The 17,785-nt window shown below is 44.8% G+C and overlaps 1 protein-coding gene and 1 non-coding gene across 11 annotated transcripts in view; both read left to right on the top strand.

Moving 5' to 3' along the window:
• LOC135394132 (histone-lysine N-methyltransferase SETDB1-like) overlaps positions 1-13,367 on the top strand; it is an 85,864-nt gene extending 72,497 nt beyond the window's left edge. For all 10 annotated transcript variants that reach the window (XM_064624658.1, XM_064624663.1, XM_064624664.1 and 7 more), the window contains 8 exons: positions 880-1,249; positions 2,955-3,272; positions 4,572-4,741; positions 6,511-6,767; positions 7,882-7,959; positions 8,087-8,262; positions 10,678-10,766; positions 12,658-13,367. In XM_064624658.1, coding sequence (XP_064480728.1) covers positions 880-1,249; positions 2,955-3,272; positions 4,572-4,741; positions 6,511-6,767; positions 7,882-7,959; positions 8,087-8,262; positions 10,678-10,766; positions 12,658-12,775 — 1,576 coding nt within the window. In that variant the 3' untranslated portion in view covers positions 12,776-13,367. The remainder of the gene's footprint in view (positions 1-879; positions 1,250-2,954; positions 3,273-4,571; positions 4,742-6,510; positions 6,768-7,881; positions 7,960-8,086; positions 8,263-10,677; positions 10,767-12,657) is intronic.
• Positions 13,368-14,994: 1,627 nt separating this feature from the next.
• On the top strand, positions 14,995-15,076 carry Trnas-gcu (transfer RNA serine (anticodon GCU)). Its single transcript has one exon. It is a non-coding gene; the product is annotated as a tRNA-Ser (tRNA).
• The last annotated feature ends 2,709 nt before the right edge of the window (positions 15,077-17,785 follow it).

The raw sequence follows: 17,785 nt of genomic DNA, 5'->3' as shown, positions 1-17,785 counted from the left end.
GCGTATCTCCTAGCAATAGCAGGCACCTTCCTGTCTCTCCAGCCCAAGTTGGGTGACAGGAAGTAGCTGTTGCGGGGAACCTGAAGGTGAGACCCAATGTGGCCAGATGGGTGGCAGATTGCGCACATGGTGATGTTGTGCTTCTCAAAAATGGGAGAATAAAATGTCAGACACGTAGATTACAATGTATAACTTTGGTTTGATTCTGAAGACACGTTATCTAGTGGCACTTCAAACCACGACCTGCTAGATTATAACGACCATGTCATGGCATCCCTTCCCAGCACCGCACATGGAAGCTAGCGGTGGCGCTGCTCATCGTCCCAGTTATTGCTTCCTCAACTTCTACAATACTTTGTACTTCAGCTTACCTTAGTATTCCTGTACAAGCGGCGGATATTCCACGGAAGATGTTTCATTCCGAGGTTGATCACCATCATCATTCTACGCGTTTCCATAGGAGCTATTGCTGTCGACTGAGGGTAATCGTATGTACGCTTCTGCGCGTTCAGAATTCAAATTTCCATCGTCCAATCGTGATGCAGATCTCGCGTGCCGATGAGTAGCGCCCCCTAGCGGATTGTGCGGACGGGCTCCTCATAGGGGTTGCCGATTATGACATGGTCGTTATAATCTAGTAGGTCGTGCTTCGAACAGAGCACCTGCCTACCATAGGGCATGAGATCGGATTCCATGTTCAAAATTGCTTGTAACGTTGTTAGATGATAGTTATGCTTATCAGTTACGGACCATAAGTGTACTACATGACTAGATCCTTGGTACCAGACTGCCCGTTGTGTAGCACGTGTATTTAATTTCTGCTCTCACAACACGTTGAAAATGTCTCCTCTGTACTCACAATGTTCCCTTTCATACTAGATGTACGATCAAACCAAGTAAAAAGAGCAGGCGCCTGGTATCCTACACTGCACCATGTGGACGCCGAGTGCGCGGCTACGCAGAGCTGCTCCGTTACCTCAGGGCTACAAAGTCAAAGTTGACTGTGGACTTGTTCTGCTTCGACAGCAGTGTGAATGTGTTCTGCCAATTTGTACCTCAAACTGTGTTGACCTCCATCAAGGACCTCACTTACGGAAAAGAATTAGTGCCTGTGTCGTGTGTCAATAGCTTGGACAACACGTACCCGCCTTACGTAGAGTACTCAGCATCGCGTTACCCAGGGAAGAACGTCGTGCTCAACCTTGACTCTGAATTCCTATGTGGATGTGACTGCGAGGATGACTGCCAGGTGGGCTTTGTCTTTTAAAAAGGATCTCGTTGCTTCCCCATTACCGTAATTTCACGCGTATAAGCCGCAGGACCCGTTTTTAGGAACGTTTTGAAAATTTTTTGGCAGATAAGCCGCACTCGCGGATTAGCTGCGGGCAATACGACGCGACTGATTTGTGCGACAAAGGGGACCGTAGAGAAGGCCATAAACCCTGTGGCTCATATTCCGGGGTCGGCATGCTGTACAACAAAGGAGGTCAGTTCTAGTGTTCTACCAAGACCAGATTGTGCCCTTGTCGCGTGTTTTTCATGGACGACGGGTCAGTGGCCTTTGAGAAGACATGAATCACTGTCACCACTTTCGTTAAAGTTGCTTCGGAAAAGGCACCAGGAAGATCAATCTACTCGTACGTGGACGCGCTCGTATTACGCACTGTTCGTGCATCGGCAGGGCGGTGCAGTTCCAGGGATACTGTTGGCCTTTTCATTAAAACCAGTGTACGGGGAAAATACCAGGGAAAAATAAGCCGCACTGGTGGATAAGCTGCAGAGCGCCCGTGAGAAAAAAAAAATCTCTCTTAAGCCGCGGCTAATACGCGTGAAATTACAGTACATATTGCACTTAAAGGGACTATCGCATCCGGAAAGGCGTGTATGAGATCGATACGGTAATGTTCGGCATGGTTTCACAGTCTACTTGCCCAAGTTTCTCTTCTGAAAACAGCTTACTTATTACATTAACGAGTTTTAAAGATTCGCACTCCCTCTGCAGCCAAGCCAGAATGACGTAAGCCGGGCACACGAAAGGGAGTGCGGCGCAGGATGTCCGAGGTCGTCTGCTTCGCGTTCGCACCACAACATAGTGAAAAGACCTCGGTAAATACGCCGGCTTTCGCTTGCCAGTGTGGTTGCTGACATGACCACGTTCCGTGGAACGCGTTGTTATGCTGCTGGCTGTACGAACACATACGACGCTAACCAGAAACAGCATTCCACGAGCCAATCTCTGACCTCTCTGTGACCTGCGGACGCCATCCATCACTCTCGCCCGGCAGTCTGACACCAAGGTCTCTGTGCTGCTCCCTGATTGGCCTTGTCCAAGTGATGTTTGCAGAGAGGGAAGTCCGGAATGCTCTCGACGTCCATCATCTGCTCTTGTCATGCATTACATGGGATTGCGCAGGAACAACTCCACTAATCCGCGTCGGATTTTCGGTGTCATCGTCAGCGATGAACGAGGAGTAAAATGGCACTGTAGTTTCAGAATCGAACGCGACCAATGCGACAGTCCCTTTAAGTGTTGCCAGTTCACTAACATAATGCAGAGTACGGCTCCAGGGTCGGTAGTGGTAACCTATGGCTGTGCTTGGGACATAGGTGTAGCAGTTGTGTTGTTTTCGTTTCGTGCAGTAGTTAGCACACCTGCACCATCAGCAAGTGATGTACTGGATTGATGATATTGTGCTGTTCACTAATATCCCTCCCACTATAAAGAGGGAAAATGTACTAGCAAGCTACGTGAATGCCATAGTTCCCCTCCTCCCCATTCATGAATTGAAACTGTTATTAACGCTAAGGCATGGAGGACAAAAAGAGCAAACTTTGAGTCAGGAAGTGACTCTGCGAATTAGAGTGGGGTCCTGGATCCTGTAGGAATTTACAAGGAAACCGCAATACCCTTCCCTCGGGGGGGAAATTAACATCCCCATCGTTCCATCCCACAGGACAGAGATAAGTGTGCTTGCCAACAGCTGACTGTGTCTGCCACTGAAGCCCTGCCATCGGGACGCAACCCGGAAGCAGGCTACAAGCATCGTCGCCTTCCCGAGCCCCTCATCACGGGAGTCTACGAATGTAACGTTAACTGCAAGTGCTCCAAGGGTTGTCTCAACCGTGTGGTGCAAAACGGGCTGCGGACTAGACTGCAGGTCTTCATGACCGAGAGGCGTGGCTGGGGAATACGCTGCCTGGACGATATTCCACAAGGCAGCTTCGTGTGTGTATACGCTGGTCAGCTGCTCAATGAGCAAGGTGCAAATGAGGTACGAATTGCATTTTTGTGCTCTCTGTTGGGTGATTCCGCCGAAAATCAGCCAAGCATGGAACCTCGACATCACTGATCTCACCATAAAAAAAATATGTGTTACCACATCGCAAATGATGAAAAAAGACCATAAAAGAAACTTCCACGTTATAACCGTTCTCGAGGGAGAGGAGAAAGAAATGTGGTGTATCCGCACCTGGTCATTTCGGTCTACTTTGAGCGCTTCCCAAGCGTCAGCGGTGTGCCGCATGGCAGTTAGTTTTTTTCTGCGTATCCTCTGGCAGGCGGACAATAGATTGACGGCTTCTTACTGGTTTGGCGCAAATAGCCGCTATTTAGAAAAATGCCAAACTTGGGTGAGAGCGTTAAAATGGCTGCACTTTAAAGCCTTCTGACGCGTAGTCCACTTATCGCGCAGACATGTAAGACACACCGTTGTATTACTAGTTAAAAGCTCGTTCTGTTGGTACCAAAATCACCATGATTACATCAGGGCGCCCCATCCATATTGCCTTGAACACAGAAGCGGTTTCATAAAATTGGCAGATTTAGCACGCTTCTGACCCAAAAACCCCACCAAAAACATGCCTCGATTTTTTAAACATTACATAGAAATCCTTTCCCCACACACCCACAAAAAATCGCGATTCGTTCTTGATTGTGCTTCACGCGGCGATTTTTTTATGCTCTGTGACCTGCTTCAAGTGTTCCCGATAGGAACACTTGAAGGAAGAATAGGTGAAGGACGACCTTGAGCTCTTCTATGTCGGAACAGTTTGGCACTCAAGAGTGCCTCGACTCATGTCTTTGTTTCTTCTCTTCCTGTTTTTTTTTTTTTTTTTGTCTCTACAACACACATGGTTTCTGCTATCAGAGTCTGAATTTTTCGGGAAATTTTTTTTCTAAATTCAGAGGGTAGAAACCGGGTAAATAAACATGTGCTCTAAATCCATGTGAATTCGGGTGAAAAAATTTCCAGTATGCTAAATTCTCTGAGAAATCAGGCTTCGTTACTCAGACTATTGGTACTGGTTTGGTACAAACGGTGATGTAACTGCATTTGCTGCCAAACAATTTTGTGTGCATTCCCACAGACGTCGCAATGAGGGCAATTTGCCGGGTAAAAATAAAAATTTCACCCTAAAGAGACAACCTTAAATTCGGAGTGCCGATTCGGGGAAGAATCGGGTTAAACCCTAAAACTTCAGGCTCTACTTATCAGTCAATCAGATGATGATTGTAAATGAGTCATTTAAGAACTATGTACGTTGTGTGTGTGTGTGTGTGTGTGTCTTAGGATGGGAACCAGTATGGCGATGAGTACTTGGCCGAGCTGGACCACATTGAGGTGGTTGAGAAACAGAAAGAAGGCTATGAGAGCGACGTTGTGGAACCTAAAGGATCTGATGAAGAATCTGATGACCAGGACACCGGAGCTGTGACTGATTATGATGATGCTAGTGTGGAGTAAGTACTGGCTACGGAGTCTCTGATATACGATAGGCTCTTTCCACCATTGCTTTAATTTTCTAACATGTTGTGCTTCGAATGCCCTTAGCACTTAGTCGTGCCAGTGTTGTGTTTTCACATTTGTGACCAATTCAAAGTGAAAATGCTTTACTCATTACTTGTCGTAATTTGGTGTTGCGCATTCCAACTAACTGGATGTCAACAATACGGGAAAGTATAGTCCTAAGTGTGTAAACAATAACCTAGGCATCATAATGTGTATCACTAATGGTTATCATAGGTGCAGAAATACAGGGAAGGGTAATGGTAACTGAAACAGAAACGGTGTATTACAGAAATTGGAGATGGTAACGTTAACGGAAACGCATACCATGGTTCTCCATTACCGGAAACGGAAACGAAAATTATCGTCCGATATTGAATTCGGGTAATGGCTATTCCTGTTGTGCGATGGAAATTGAGTGACTTTCCATTTTTGTTTTTGTATTTTGATGACTCCATTCCCTGTAATGCTCTACATAGTATACAAGAGCATGGAAAGAAAGTGCAAAATGGATCTCGAGGGTGCATCCCTCATTTCCCTCGTCCCAGTCCTCGGAACTCCATGACATCAACACATGACTATACTCCACCATAGCACGAGGATGAGAACCTACGATTTTTAGTTACTTATTTCGGACTTTTTTTTTTCATTTCATGTGACCATGGCAGTATTATTTACTATTCAGAGCGTCCGCTTATGAATGCGACATTGGATGAAGGTACCGCCCATCTTGAGTTGCTGGACTCCGAGTGACCAAAGACATGTTCCTATATTATTGGGCAAACAGGGTGCTAATAGAGCCGGACGGGCTGCCCTCCCGCAGCTCTAGAACAGCCGTTCCATTACCGGAAACAGTAACGGAAACGAAATTGAAAGGCCGGTATCAGAAACGGATAACGGAAACGAAAATATAGCAGTAACAAAAATGGAAACGGTATCGAAAATATGTCCGTTATCCTTCCCTGCAGAAATATCAGCAAAATTTGAGACCTTGTTCTCTAGGTCATTTGACCATTATTTGCAAACAAATTGTGCATGCGACATATGCTGACAGGATGCAAGAAGCGGATACAGTAGAGATGGGACGAAGCCATAATTTCCCGAACCTGAATCCAAGGAAGGTCCTGCGAATCCACAAATCTTTCAAATCCTTTCATGAAAAATAGTTTAGAAAGTCAGAAAAAATAAACACTACTGAAAAGAGTTTTGAAGCAGAATGTGATATCTTGGTTTAATGAAAAACAAACTAAGTAATAGTTCACTTTCAGGAGAAGACATACCCATATACTTCTTCCTAAGTGTAATTTATTTAACATGTTGTTTATCGACTTCACAAAATACGTCGACTTTGGAGACTGAATTCCTTCCATAAAACTAAGGAACAATTAAAAGCAAAAACTGTTACTTTCAAACTTGTAACGTCGGAGCTTTATGCTGTGGTATTGGCACGCCCTGGGGCCTGTCGCCCAATGAGGCATCAATTTTAAAAAGTAAGCAAACGTGGTTGGTGGATTCGAAAGATTCAGTGTTTTGGGCACTGGGAATCGGATTCCCGAATCCCCGCCCGGTTGGCCCATCCCTAAGATAGAGAGACATCACTCTGGTCTGGTTGTCGTTCTGTGAATTAACCTCGCACTTACTCACTTCAGCTGTAGTGCAGCCTTTTGAACATGTGAGATGTGAGATGGATGGACATGTGAGATGGATGTTGTTCATTTCTTAGCGAGGACGAACTCCAGGACTCTGACTCTGATTCAGTGTGTGACCTTGACGAGGCGGTAGCTGAGGCGGGAGTGAGAAAGAAGAGTGCAAGGATATGCAAAAAGAAGCAGATGTTGAAGGATGAAGACTCATCTGATAGCAGGAGCAAATCGAGCAGCGACAAGAAGTCATCTGACAGTGAATTGAGAGACAGGAAGCATGATGATGAGTCTAGAGATTCTCAGCATTCACAGGACTCCAGGAATGCCGATGACAAAGGTATTTTTAGTAGACATTTGGTAACGATCATGGGCGTTCCGAAGATTTTTGCAGGGGGGTGGGGGGGTGGCAAGGGTGCAATCCCCCACGCCCCTACCACATCTTTTTCTGGAGGTGGATGTTGTGCACTGTGTGGGTGTTCAGAGGTTTCTCTCATAACGTCTGAGAATAATCATTATGACCAATGACTAAACAGCGCACTATTTTCACAAGCGACCTTGGAGTTCCAGGGGGGAGCCACAGCTCCCCCTTGCCCCCCTCTCGGTACGCCCATGGTAACGATGTTACACGTCTACGTTATCCATTCCTTTCAATTGTGTTACATTTTCCACATCCTTCCGGTGCATCGCATCATTTGCAAAAAATAAAACTGGACGTAACTAAACTAGTACAGAACTAGAGTGATGGACAAGCATGGCGACCTTACGTTTTTTTTCTTCTACTTTAGTTTGCCACACATTCAGCTTGCAACACAGTACCGTATTTGCTCGCATATTGGACACATTCCCAATTTTCAATTCAGTTCAAGTTTATTTCATCTTTACGGTGTGGAGATGGGAAAAAATGCTGTAGGACAGCTTGAGTGCTGAAATGCTGGTACTTTTTTGTTCCCCGCATCCCGACTTGAGCAGTGCGGCTGGATTGTCTCGCACGGCTTCTCGGCGCGCAGTCAGCGAGAAGGAGCTCCACGTGGTGAACGACAAATCCAACAGACATACAGGAGTATTTCGTCGAAGATGATTTAATGTGGGAGAATCGTGACGTTCGATTTAGGAGAGATCGCCGCAGATGACTCGGAATAGATCGCGACGTTGGACTCGGGATGAGATCACCACGGATATCTCGGAAATTAGGTGACCATAAGTGTCAGGTTCCAATTTTCCCCCACGTATTGAACGCACCCCGTCAATGGCGCGATGTCTTTGGGTAAAAAATGTGCGTCTTGTACACGGGTAAATACAGTATTTCATGAAGTGTAATGATAATGTAAATCCAGGTAAACGTGATTTACTCGAGGGCAATTTTCACATGTGGCAAAGAAAAAGTGCAAGACAACACCTTTTGGGTGTATGGTGTCCTTGTAATGTGGACACACCTCTTTCCTGCAAAATAGGTGACCAAAGCGAGGCCAGTGACAATGGCAGAGAGAAGGGAAGGCTGCAGTTGAAGAAGACTCAGAAGTCTGGAGCAGGTAAATCGAAAGTACCTATATATGTTATGCGGCTGCAAATTGTTGCAGAAACATGTCAAAATTTTGTGCCCTGTCATTTTACGTGAGCAAAGCTACGATGTTCGCAACATGTTTTCTCTCTCACTAGATGGAGCAGTTGCTACGAAGAAGAGTTCAGACAGCAAAAGCAAAGTGGGCCCCCTGGATAGCCCGACCAAAGTCCCAAATCCTTCCAAGTATCCCCCAACACGCAGTTTCTTTAACGAGGAATACTGTTACATCATGGATGCCAAGAACTGCGGTAACATGGGGAGGTACCTCAACGTAAGTGCCGCTTTAAACGTATTCAGCTAGAATGCAATGAGGTTTCGAATGCCGAACACCGTATTGGTTAAGTTGCGACACTGTGGGAAAAAACAGGTGTAGATTCGTTCGAAATGCAGCTCCCCATGTCAAATCTCATTAAAGAAAAACTTGGGCAGATGGACATGAGGTATTTTCAATGCCTGGGGTGTCGCAAACCAAGAGACTGCCATTTCCAGAAAACTTGTGTGGAACAGGTGTTTAAAAGGAAGGACATATTGCTTGAGCCCGCAGGGGGGCGACATTGCTTCGCGTAAGGACATGATAGCCATCAGATCGCCAGGGATTCCGATGGGGAACTGAGCACCTTGTTCACTACAATGTTACTAGCTCGAGGACATCAGAGTAAAGCAGTGACCTGTGTCTGTTCTGAAGTTTACAGTAATGCTCAAGATTGAAAGCAAGAGGCTCAACTTTGCAATCTGTTCAGGAGGAGTTCTGCCTGTGAAACTTAGAGAGACCTGACACAGAACCCAACATTTGGGATACGAATCGAATACTTTCAGTATTCGTATTTGATTCGATTACGTGATTTTATATTTGTGGCTTTCGAATAAATCGATATTCGAGATTTCCCGAATTCACGAGCCTTGCGCGTAAACCCGTGCAGCGTTTTCCCGATGGGAACTAACTGTGCAAGCGAGCTCTCGAATTGATTCGTGCTGGTCATAGAGGAACAGTGACTGAAAGCTTATGCTGTTAGTTCTTCGCGGTGGCTAGGAACGATTGTCGATATCGAGCAATTTGTCAATAGCCGCAAAACATGCCAGATGCTTTGCCGTTGTGCACCACCTCCACCATCACTAGTGTTGACCAGAGTAGCAGGCTCCCTGCATACAGTCCACATAGACTTTGCATTCCCAGTCGAAGGCTAAACCTATCTCTTAGCGGTTACGTGATTTATTTGCCATCTTTGGTATTCCGCGGAAGATTATAGCTGACAATGGCATGCTTTTACCTCAGCTGAAATGGAGGAATTGTTTCAGACCAGTAGTGTCGGAATACCATATTACAATAGCAATTTTTGGGTCCCCTCCCCCATGTTTTGAACCCATTCAACAAAGCTGCGCAGCGGGACCACGAACGTAGTCTTGCAGCGCTGCATGACGCACCCGACGCCTTGCCCCATCCTTCTAGGATGCTGGACCTGATAAGATTTGCCCCTCTCAAGCTCATCATGCACATATCCCAACCGGAAGTAGCAAACGCGGGACCATGCGTTCTCGTGCTGCCAGAGCTCACAGATACGGACTACAGTGGTATGATTAGAAAAAAAAAAAACTAATGGAAATGAGCGGAACCAACGACAAAGGAAGTGCCAAGAGATGAAACACCAAAACAACAGACACACACAAGTGCTGTTCTGTTGGTATTTTGTCTCTTTGCGCTGTTTCTGTCTGAAGTACGTACCAACTCGCCCAGATTACTGCCTTGACAAGTGAAGATGGCGATGAATTTGTGGCGGCTTTGCCAACGGCATCGCGGCGCCGCTGTTGTTGAGGCGCGAGCAAAATAAACGTTCGTACACTTGCTCCCTTGCGAGCTACCAGGAAGGTTGTCCCTTACTTGTGTCACTTGTCGCTACAGACTGCAAGCCTTAAGTGTAACGGCTGTGCACGCCATGCAGATGATTGACAAAATTAACAGTTTTCTTTCATCCGGCATTGACGTGCCAGAAGCACAATTCAAGAACCTGGAGAGCCTTCGGATGTACTGTTCGCAAAGTGTCATGATTCATGAACTCACTTATTCAAAGAAAGATGACAGAGTTTTTCATGATGAAATAAATGCGCTTGCCAAATTGAAAGTGCAAATACTTTTGAATGTGGAAAGACCTCAAATTGTGTGGTAACTCTTCAAAGAACAGTTGGGCTTACATAGAAATTATAGGTCGGAATTTAGGTTAATTTCACATTCGGGGGCAAACTGGGACTTTCAACAGTACTTTTTAGAATGCTTTTGCGAACTGGTTTAGTCTAGCTACATATAATGCTGTGATCTCATACTTCTCCATTAAGGTGCGCATCCTCATCAACGAATTTATCTTTAGAACAAATTTCTTCTGTGGTCCCCTAAACTTCGTTGTAAAGGAGTTTGTCTGTACACGTGTGATCAACACAAACTTGGAGAAGACATCCCCACTGGATAATGGGTCAACTGTGTTAGAGCACAGGTTGATGTTCCTGGTCGATCACGATGATCAAAGGCGGAATGAACCATTTATTCAACGAGCTGCAGCATTATTCATATTCTTTCACAGAGAATTCACGTAATTTACAGCTGTGTGCTACCTAAAGAATGAATGTATCGTAAGTGGCAGTGTCCTCAGAATTTGACAATTCTAAAGTTTTTCCTACTCTTTTTTTTCTCCAACAGCACAGCTGCACACCAAACGTGTATGTCCAAAATGTCTTTGTAGACACCCATGACCTGAGGTTCCCATGGGTAGCCTTTTTTGCTGCTAGGTAAGTTTTGCCTATAAAATAAGGTTAAAACCTGGACATATTGGTGTGACATACTTAAGATGCTAAAACCCCCTGAGCTGGAAACCAAACAAGGACGAAACAAGACACGGCACGACCCTGCATTGATCAGTGCATAGTCTTGCAGTGCACTGCACACACACACTGCACTGACCAGTGCAGTGCAGTGTCATGTTTCATCCTTATTTCCTCCCAGCACTGGGTTTTTTTTGTGCTTTTAGCAAGTTTGCATGCATTTCAGTTCAGGTAAATATGAACCTAGTAAAAAAGCAGTGAAAAAAAAAGAAAAAAGAAATTTGATTGTTAAGGAATGAGGTCTTTGCACCTGCAGAGCACACAAGCAAACGGGCCATGTCACAGGGGTGAGAGATGGCTTGCCAGGTGACTGAAGTTTCGAGACAGTGGAGGCCTTGATTTTTACACATGGGCACTTATGATTAGAGCCTGAAGTTTTTGGGAAATATTTTTTCTAAATTCGTGGGGTAAAAATCGGGTAAATAAACATGTGCACTAAATTCATGTGAATTCAGGTGAAAAGAAACTTCCAGTACGCTAAATTCGGGGAGAAATCGGGCTGAGTTACTCAAACTCAGTGTAGTGGTTTGGTACAAATGGTGATGTAACTGCATTTTTCTGCAAAACAAGTAAGTTAGTGCATTCCTACAGAAATCCCAGTGAGGGCAATTTGCCAGGTAAAAATCGAGCTAAAGAGGCAACCTTCAATTCGGGGGAGAATCGGGTAAAACCCTAAAGGCTCTACTTATGATCTGTGTTTTGCGGAGATTACTTCTTGCCGGCAGTGATGGCCACTAACTACTTCTACAGTAGTTAACTATAACTACTAACTACTTCGCGATGGAGTAGTTTAACTAGTAGTTCAACTACTTTTCAGGGGAGTAGTTAAAATGACTTTTAACTACTGCAATCTATTTTAACTACATCTATAACTACTTAACGTTGTCCATCAGCACCAATCCCTTGTACACCTAAATATGAGTCACAAGCAGTGATAATGATATTTAAAATATACTCTTGTGCCTACGTCACTTAATGCACATACTGTCGTAAGATCCACTGCCTGTCTCTTGTATATTATGCCCTGACATCTTGCCGCCGAAATATTTTCTATGGAGTGAAAGCTTCCGCTATAAAGGTACATGCAACATACGACGGACCATGTACGAGGTTTACACTCGGGCTCCTTCGTCACAGATAAATGCGCCACGCACAAATATTGTGAGGGGTGCCGATTGCGCCACTGTGTACCGTAAAATATTTTCGCTTAGCCACGATGATCGATCACGTAGCCATCCTATGCGGTTATGTGCATACCAGGACGGTAACCAAAGTATTACGCAGGCCGCTACGATCGTCCAATACAAAGCTTGCGGCGGGATTCTTTCTGTGCCTACGCGATAAACTAAGTTGCAGAATTATTTCACAGCAAATGAGGCTTCTCTAGACAAGCATTAAAAGTGAAGATTTAGTACACATGCACGGCACAGTTGCTCTGCACCTCCGTTTTCATCAAACAAGTAGCTCAAGGTAAAAGTCGGAAGCACAATCGTGCCGTAAGGCTTGCGGCAAAATCGGAAGTAGCTGCCGCCTGCAGTAACCTAACTACTGTAAACTGCTCAAAATAGTAGTTTAACTGGTAGTTGCCACTACATTTCTGCAAGTAGTTAACTGCTTTTTAACTACAGTCAGGTAGTTTAACAAGTAGTTTAATTACATGTAGTTAACTACTGGCCATCACTGCTTGCCGGTACCTTGGTAGTTGAGCGTATCGTTTGTCTTCACTAGAGTCTGCATGCCACCTCGCTGTTCGTTTAAGTCGGATGCTTTTTCTTAGTAGAGAAACATGTACTTTCAGGTACATTCGTGCTGGAGTGGAGCTAACGTGGGACTACAACTATGACATTGGAAGCGTTCCTGGTCGCATCATGTACTGCCACTGTGGATCTGAAGACTGCAGAGGTCGCCTCATCTGAGATTTTCCACTGTCTGAGGAGTCTCGAGTGTAAAAAGTGTACATAACGGAAAATCATCTATCATCCACATCAATCTATTGCACCATATGACAAAAACTGGGCACGCCCAAATGGCTGTAAATTTTGCCCTTTTTTGTCCTTTATTTGGAGCACAATGCGTGTGAGGCATAAACTGGTATACATTCAAAGGCTATTAAAACTGTTTTGTTATGAACAGAGATGAACATCTGGTGTACATGGATAACATCTTGTGTCATAGCCATCACTGGTGCTGGTGTCAGCAGTTTGCCCCCATGTATCTGGATCTCATTTGTAGAAATGTTGCTGTTGATGTAGTACAGATACCAGTGCTAAACTTGCATGAGCACTGTACTTACTGGAACAATTTTTATTATTTATTGTCCAATGTTCCTTGTTGGACGTTTGCATGGGTGTCCAAACTGTTTTGGCTCCTGTTTTGAGACATCACTGCCACTGAGGAGCTATTCCGTTGTAGATAATTCCTTTCTTTTTGCATGTTGTAGAATGCTCAATGTTCTTGAATGTTTTTACACATTCTGACGTGCTGGAATAAAATGTGTTTTTAACTGAATGCAGAGTTTTTGCAGTTGCATACAAATACCTATGTATGTAATGCTTTAGTACAGAACATATTGCATCAATTCCTGTGAGAGTTCTAAAGCAAAGGAGCATCTCAAGTGAACTGGTTCATGTGGTGACCTGTCACAGATGCCAAAGATGGGTACCAAAAAAGTGCAGAAGAGAGTTAGCAAGAGATACGTCTTGTTCGACGGCGTCCTATACAAGAAAGATGCCGGCCCTCTCCACCAACGATTCCTTTTGAGTCTTCCAAGCAGTAAGCGGTCTGAGGTCCTACACGAGTTCCACAGTGGGAGGTTCGGTGGTCACATGGGCATTCGCCGCTCGTTTGAGCATATTCATGAAAAGTACTTCTGGCCAAAGATGTACAACAACGTCAAGCGCTTCGTTCAGAGCTGTGACTTATGTCAGAGGATGAAGGTTATGTCATCGGCTCCTTTCGGTCTGCTCCAGCCTGTGGATGTGGACACCGCATTCCACACAGTCGGGCTTGACATCGTAGGTCCACTGCGAGCGGCTCGTCGATGCAGACACATCATTGTTGCCATTGACTACCTCGCGAAGTTTGTCGAAGCAAAGGCGGTCATGAACATTGAGGCGAGGACGATCCAGAAGTTCATCGAGCGTCGCATCATTCTGAAGCACGGCTGCCCAATGGTGCTTATAACCGTCTGGGAAACACAAATGATGGCCAGGTCCACCAAGAAGTACCTTGAACATCGTGGGATTCGTCACCCACCGACTACCGCTTATCACCCGGCAGGCAACGGTTTTGTTGAGAGCTCCGCTGTGGACAAGTGCCACGTGCATGCTGGGATTGGTCCACTGAACCCTATGATCAAGTTTGGAATTGAGGGGGGGGGGGGGTCCGGACCCCTGAACCCCCCCTAGGTCCGTGTCTGAGTGTAGCCCAGTCTGTAGTTTATCCAGAATTGGAAACATGGGGGGTGTAGCAAGACAATGGGGTCTGGATAAATCACTGATCCGAGTAAGCAGCCATAAACTGGGCTAGGGAATATGACTGCTGAAATAAAATCCCTAGTAAGAATAGGATAGAGTTATGGGGGATTCTAGTGGATATAAGCACACTACTTTCGTCGACATGCTGCCCCATATGTTTGGTTTAGCTTGATTATCGATGGAATTATTGGTCATCTATTCCGTCTCCACAAATTATCTAGCCTAACAGCAATGACGTTTCCATCATATCAGAAAGGCAGGTTCGAAAACGTCCTTACAAGTCTGTTCATAGTAAAACAGCGGCGCTTTCTGTGTTCTGCTACGTTCGCAACTATTAGATGTACTTACATTTTAAAATATCCAGTTGCATAAAAACCCAACGTTGCGCAGAAGTCCACCCACGTTCACATCGTAGATCGTCACGAAACCACAAGTGCAAAAGGAGCGACATTTTTCTGTCGTCTGCAAACGTTTCGCGCGCACAATGCATGATTCTACGTTTCGAGAGGAGATGATGCATTTGTAGAAGTGCCTGTTCATTCTACCTGAATTCTTCATGCATTATTCATTATACTAATCTTTCAAAACTAGAAACTAAAACAAACTATTATAAGATATTTCTGTGTAGAAAACATCGTGTGTGCTCCATTTTTCCATCGGACGAGGTGGCCGAGTGGTTAAGGCGATGGACTGCTAATCCATTGGGCTCTGCCCGCGTGGGTTCGAATCCCATCCTCGTCGTAAACTTTTTTTTCAGTGTAAGTTTTTTAAAAGTTAATTTATCTTTTTTCTATTTTTCTTGATAAGTTTTGTTTGTACTTGCACAGTACGTTTTGCTTCGGGAACGCTGGCAAGTGCGCTTCGTTACTTTATCCCCTTTCCCGCGCCCGTAGCCGGCTTTGCATTTGAAACAGGGAAGGGTAACGGTAATGGTAACGGAAACAGAAACGGTATATTACCGAAATTGAAGATGGTAACGATAACAGAAACGGAAACGTGCACCACCGTCCTCCATTACCGGAAACAGAAACGAAACGAATTGAAACGGAAACGAATTGCCGGTATTGAATTCGGGTAATGGCTGTTCCTGCTGTGCGATGACATTTGAGTGACTTTTCACTTTATTTTTGTATTCTTGTGAGCCCATTCCCTGTAATGTTCTAAGTACTACACAACAGCATGGAAACAAAGCGCAATATTGGACCTCGATGATGTGTCCCTCGCTTATCCCGTCCCACTTCTCATAACTCTATGACATTAACACTATAGGGTTCGGAGCCCGGGATTTTGAGATTATAAATTTCGGCTTTTTTGACAACAAATATTCGGTGGTACGAGTGAAAGGGAAAGAACGGTGTCCAATCGACTTTTTGTTTCAAGCGTCCCTTCCCCGAGAAATATCATCAATTACAATCCGAACCTTGTCGTCCACGACACGTTACAACGACGTTAGCTGGTGACTCATGTGAACTACGCAAGCCATAGCGGAGAACAAACCTCAAGTAGCATAAAACTCCCACGAAATTAGAAGGAGCCTTCCAATCCTATACAACACGAAATGTTGCAGAATCTTTCACTCTCTCTCTCTGCAGAATCTCTCGTTTTGTTCTTTTGATCCTCACGAATACATATATTTGAAGCCTCTATATATATATATGTATATAAAATGAAAAAAAAATAGCCGGAGCTCTTTGGCTGCACGTATAGCATATGTTTGTAACTCAAACGTCGCCATGCCAGTACTGGAGAGCTGTTTCGGCCTTGTTGGGCCTCATCAACAGTACGCAGGCACGCAACGTTTGAGTGGATGGCGTCAGAAGGTCACGTAGCACGTGATTCCTCCCGTCAGGGTGAGATAACTCACTCACTGAAAGCCCAGTGCAAAGCCAGTGAAGTATAAAATGAAAAAAAAAAAAAAAAAATAGCCGGAGCTCTTTGGCTGCACGTATAGCATATGTTTGTAACTCAAACGTCGCCATGCCAGTACTGGACAGCTGTTTCGGCCTTGTTGGGCCTCATCAACAGTACGCAGGCAGATATATATATATATATATATATATTTGAAAGTAAAAAGAGAAAATGGAGACAGCCTTTTCAGAAAATTATAGACTCGGCTGCTGCAGACTAGAACACAACAGTCACTGTGGATGAATGAAAGGCAAGACGAGCAAATCGCATTATTCCTTGTATTCACACAAGTGACATTCCTCAGAATACTCCAGCGGATGATGCGGAATACGTAATTGATTTTAGCGGCTGCGTAAGTGGAATTGCTGTACGTCAAAAGTATGTATCTTCTAACTGCGGGAAATATCCTGGGGCGCAGCCAGTTAGATATTCCGCAGCAGACGACAAGAAGCTTCGCATTTCATTGCGGCGTTTCAGTTGACATTCCGGCACGGTGCGAATGCTCAATGTAATACGCAGAGGTTTTGCCGCGTGAGCAGTTTTTTTTTTTTTTTTTTTGCTTTTTTCCCCCGCTAGAATGTTCCGTGGGGATGACAGAAGTAGAACTATATCGCAATTTGTGATAGCATGGTTGTGCAAGTGGATACAGTCCTATACGACATCCTGGGTACAGTTGCGAAAAAATCCCGGTCCGTCCCGGGATCCACATTTCGAAATCCCGAAATCCCGGTATTGTAAAAACGGCTCGGGATTCCGAACCCTAATCAACACATCACTGTACTCCACCATAGCACAAGGATGACAGCCTACGATTTTTAGTTATTTACTTTTACTTTTTTTTTTTTTTTTCATTGCACCGTGGTCATGGCAGTAGTATTATTCATTACTGAGAGCGTCCGCTTATGAATGCGCCATTAGATAAAGGTCACGTCCATCCTGAGCTGCTGGACCCTGAGTGACTGAAGACATGTTTGTACTTTTTTCTTTTAAGTCTTGCAAGATTTGAGCATCCTAACGACGTAAAATAACTCGTGTAGCGTGTACGCGTGACACCGAAGCGGCGCTTGGGCAAAACAGGGTGCTGACAGAGCCGGACGGGCTGTCCTCCGGCAGCTTTGTAACAGCCGTTCCATTACCGGAAACAGTAGCGGAAACATAACGGAAATGAAATTGAAAGCCTGGTATCAGAAACGGATAACGGAAACGAAAATATAGCAGTAACGAAAATGGAAACGATAACGAAAATACGTCCGTTATCCTTCCCTGGTTTGAAATGCCTTGGCAAGTAGGTTCCTTTTGTTCTTGCTTTCTTTATTTTATCTTTTTTTAATGCTTTAGGCATGAGAAGGGAATGTAGACTCTTCGCAAATATGAGATAATATGAAGAGTAACGCTGTTCGATACAGTCACGTCCAAACGAATTAAAATTGGAACAGAGGAACGTTGTCGCTCAGACCCTAGTTTGAAACAGCTTACAGCTTGCGCTAAATAATCAGACAACGAATTACGCAAACATGATGTGGTACAGTGGTGTTGGGGGGG

This window comes from Ornithodoros turicata, chromosome 5 (genome assembly GCF_037126465.1).
Source record: "Ornithodoros turicata isolate Travis chromosome 5, ASM3712646v1, whole genome shotgun sequence".
NCBI classification, from domain to species: Eukaryota; Metazoa; Arthropoda; class Arachnida; order Ixodida; family Argasidae; genus Ornithodoros; species Ornithodoros turicata.
This window is presented reverse-complemented; position numbering and strand designations above follow the sequence as displayed.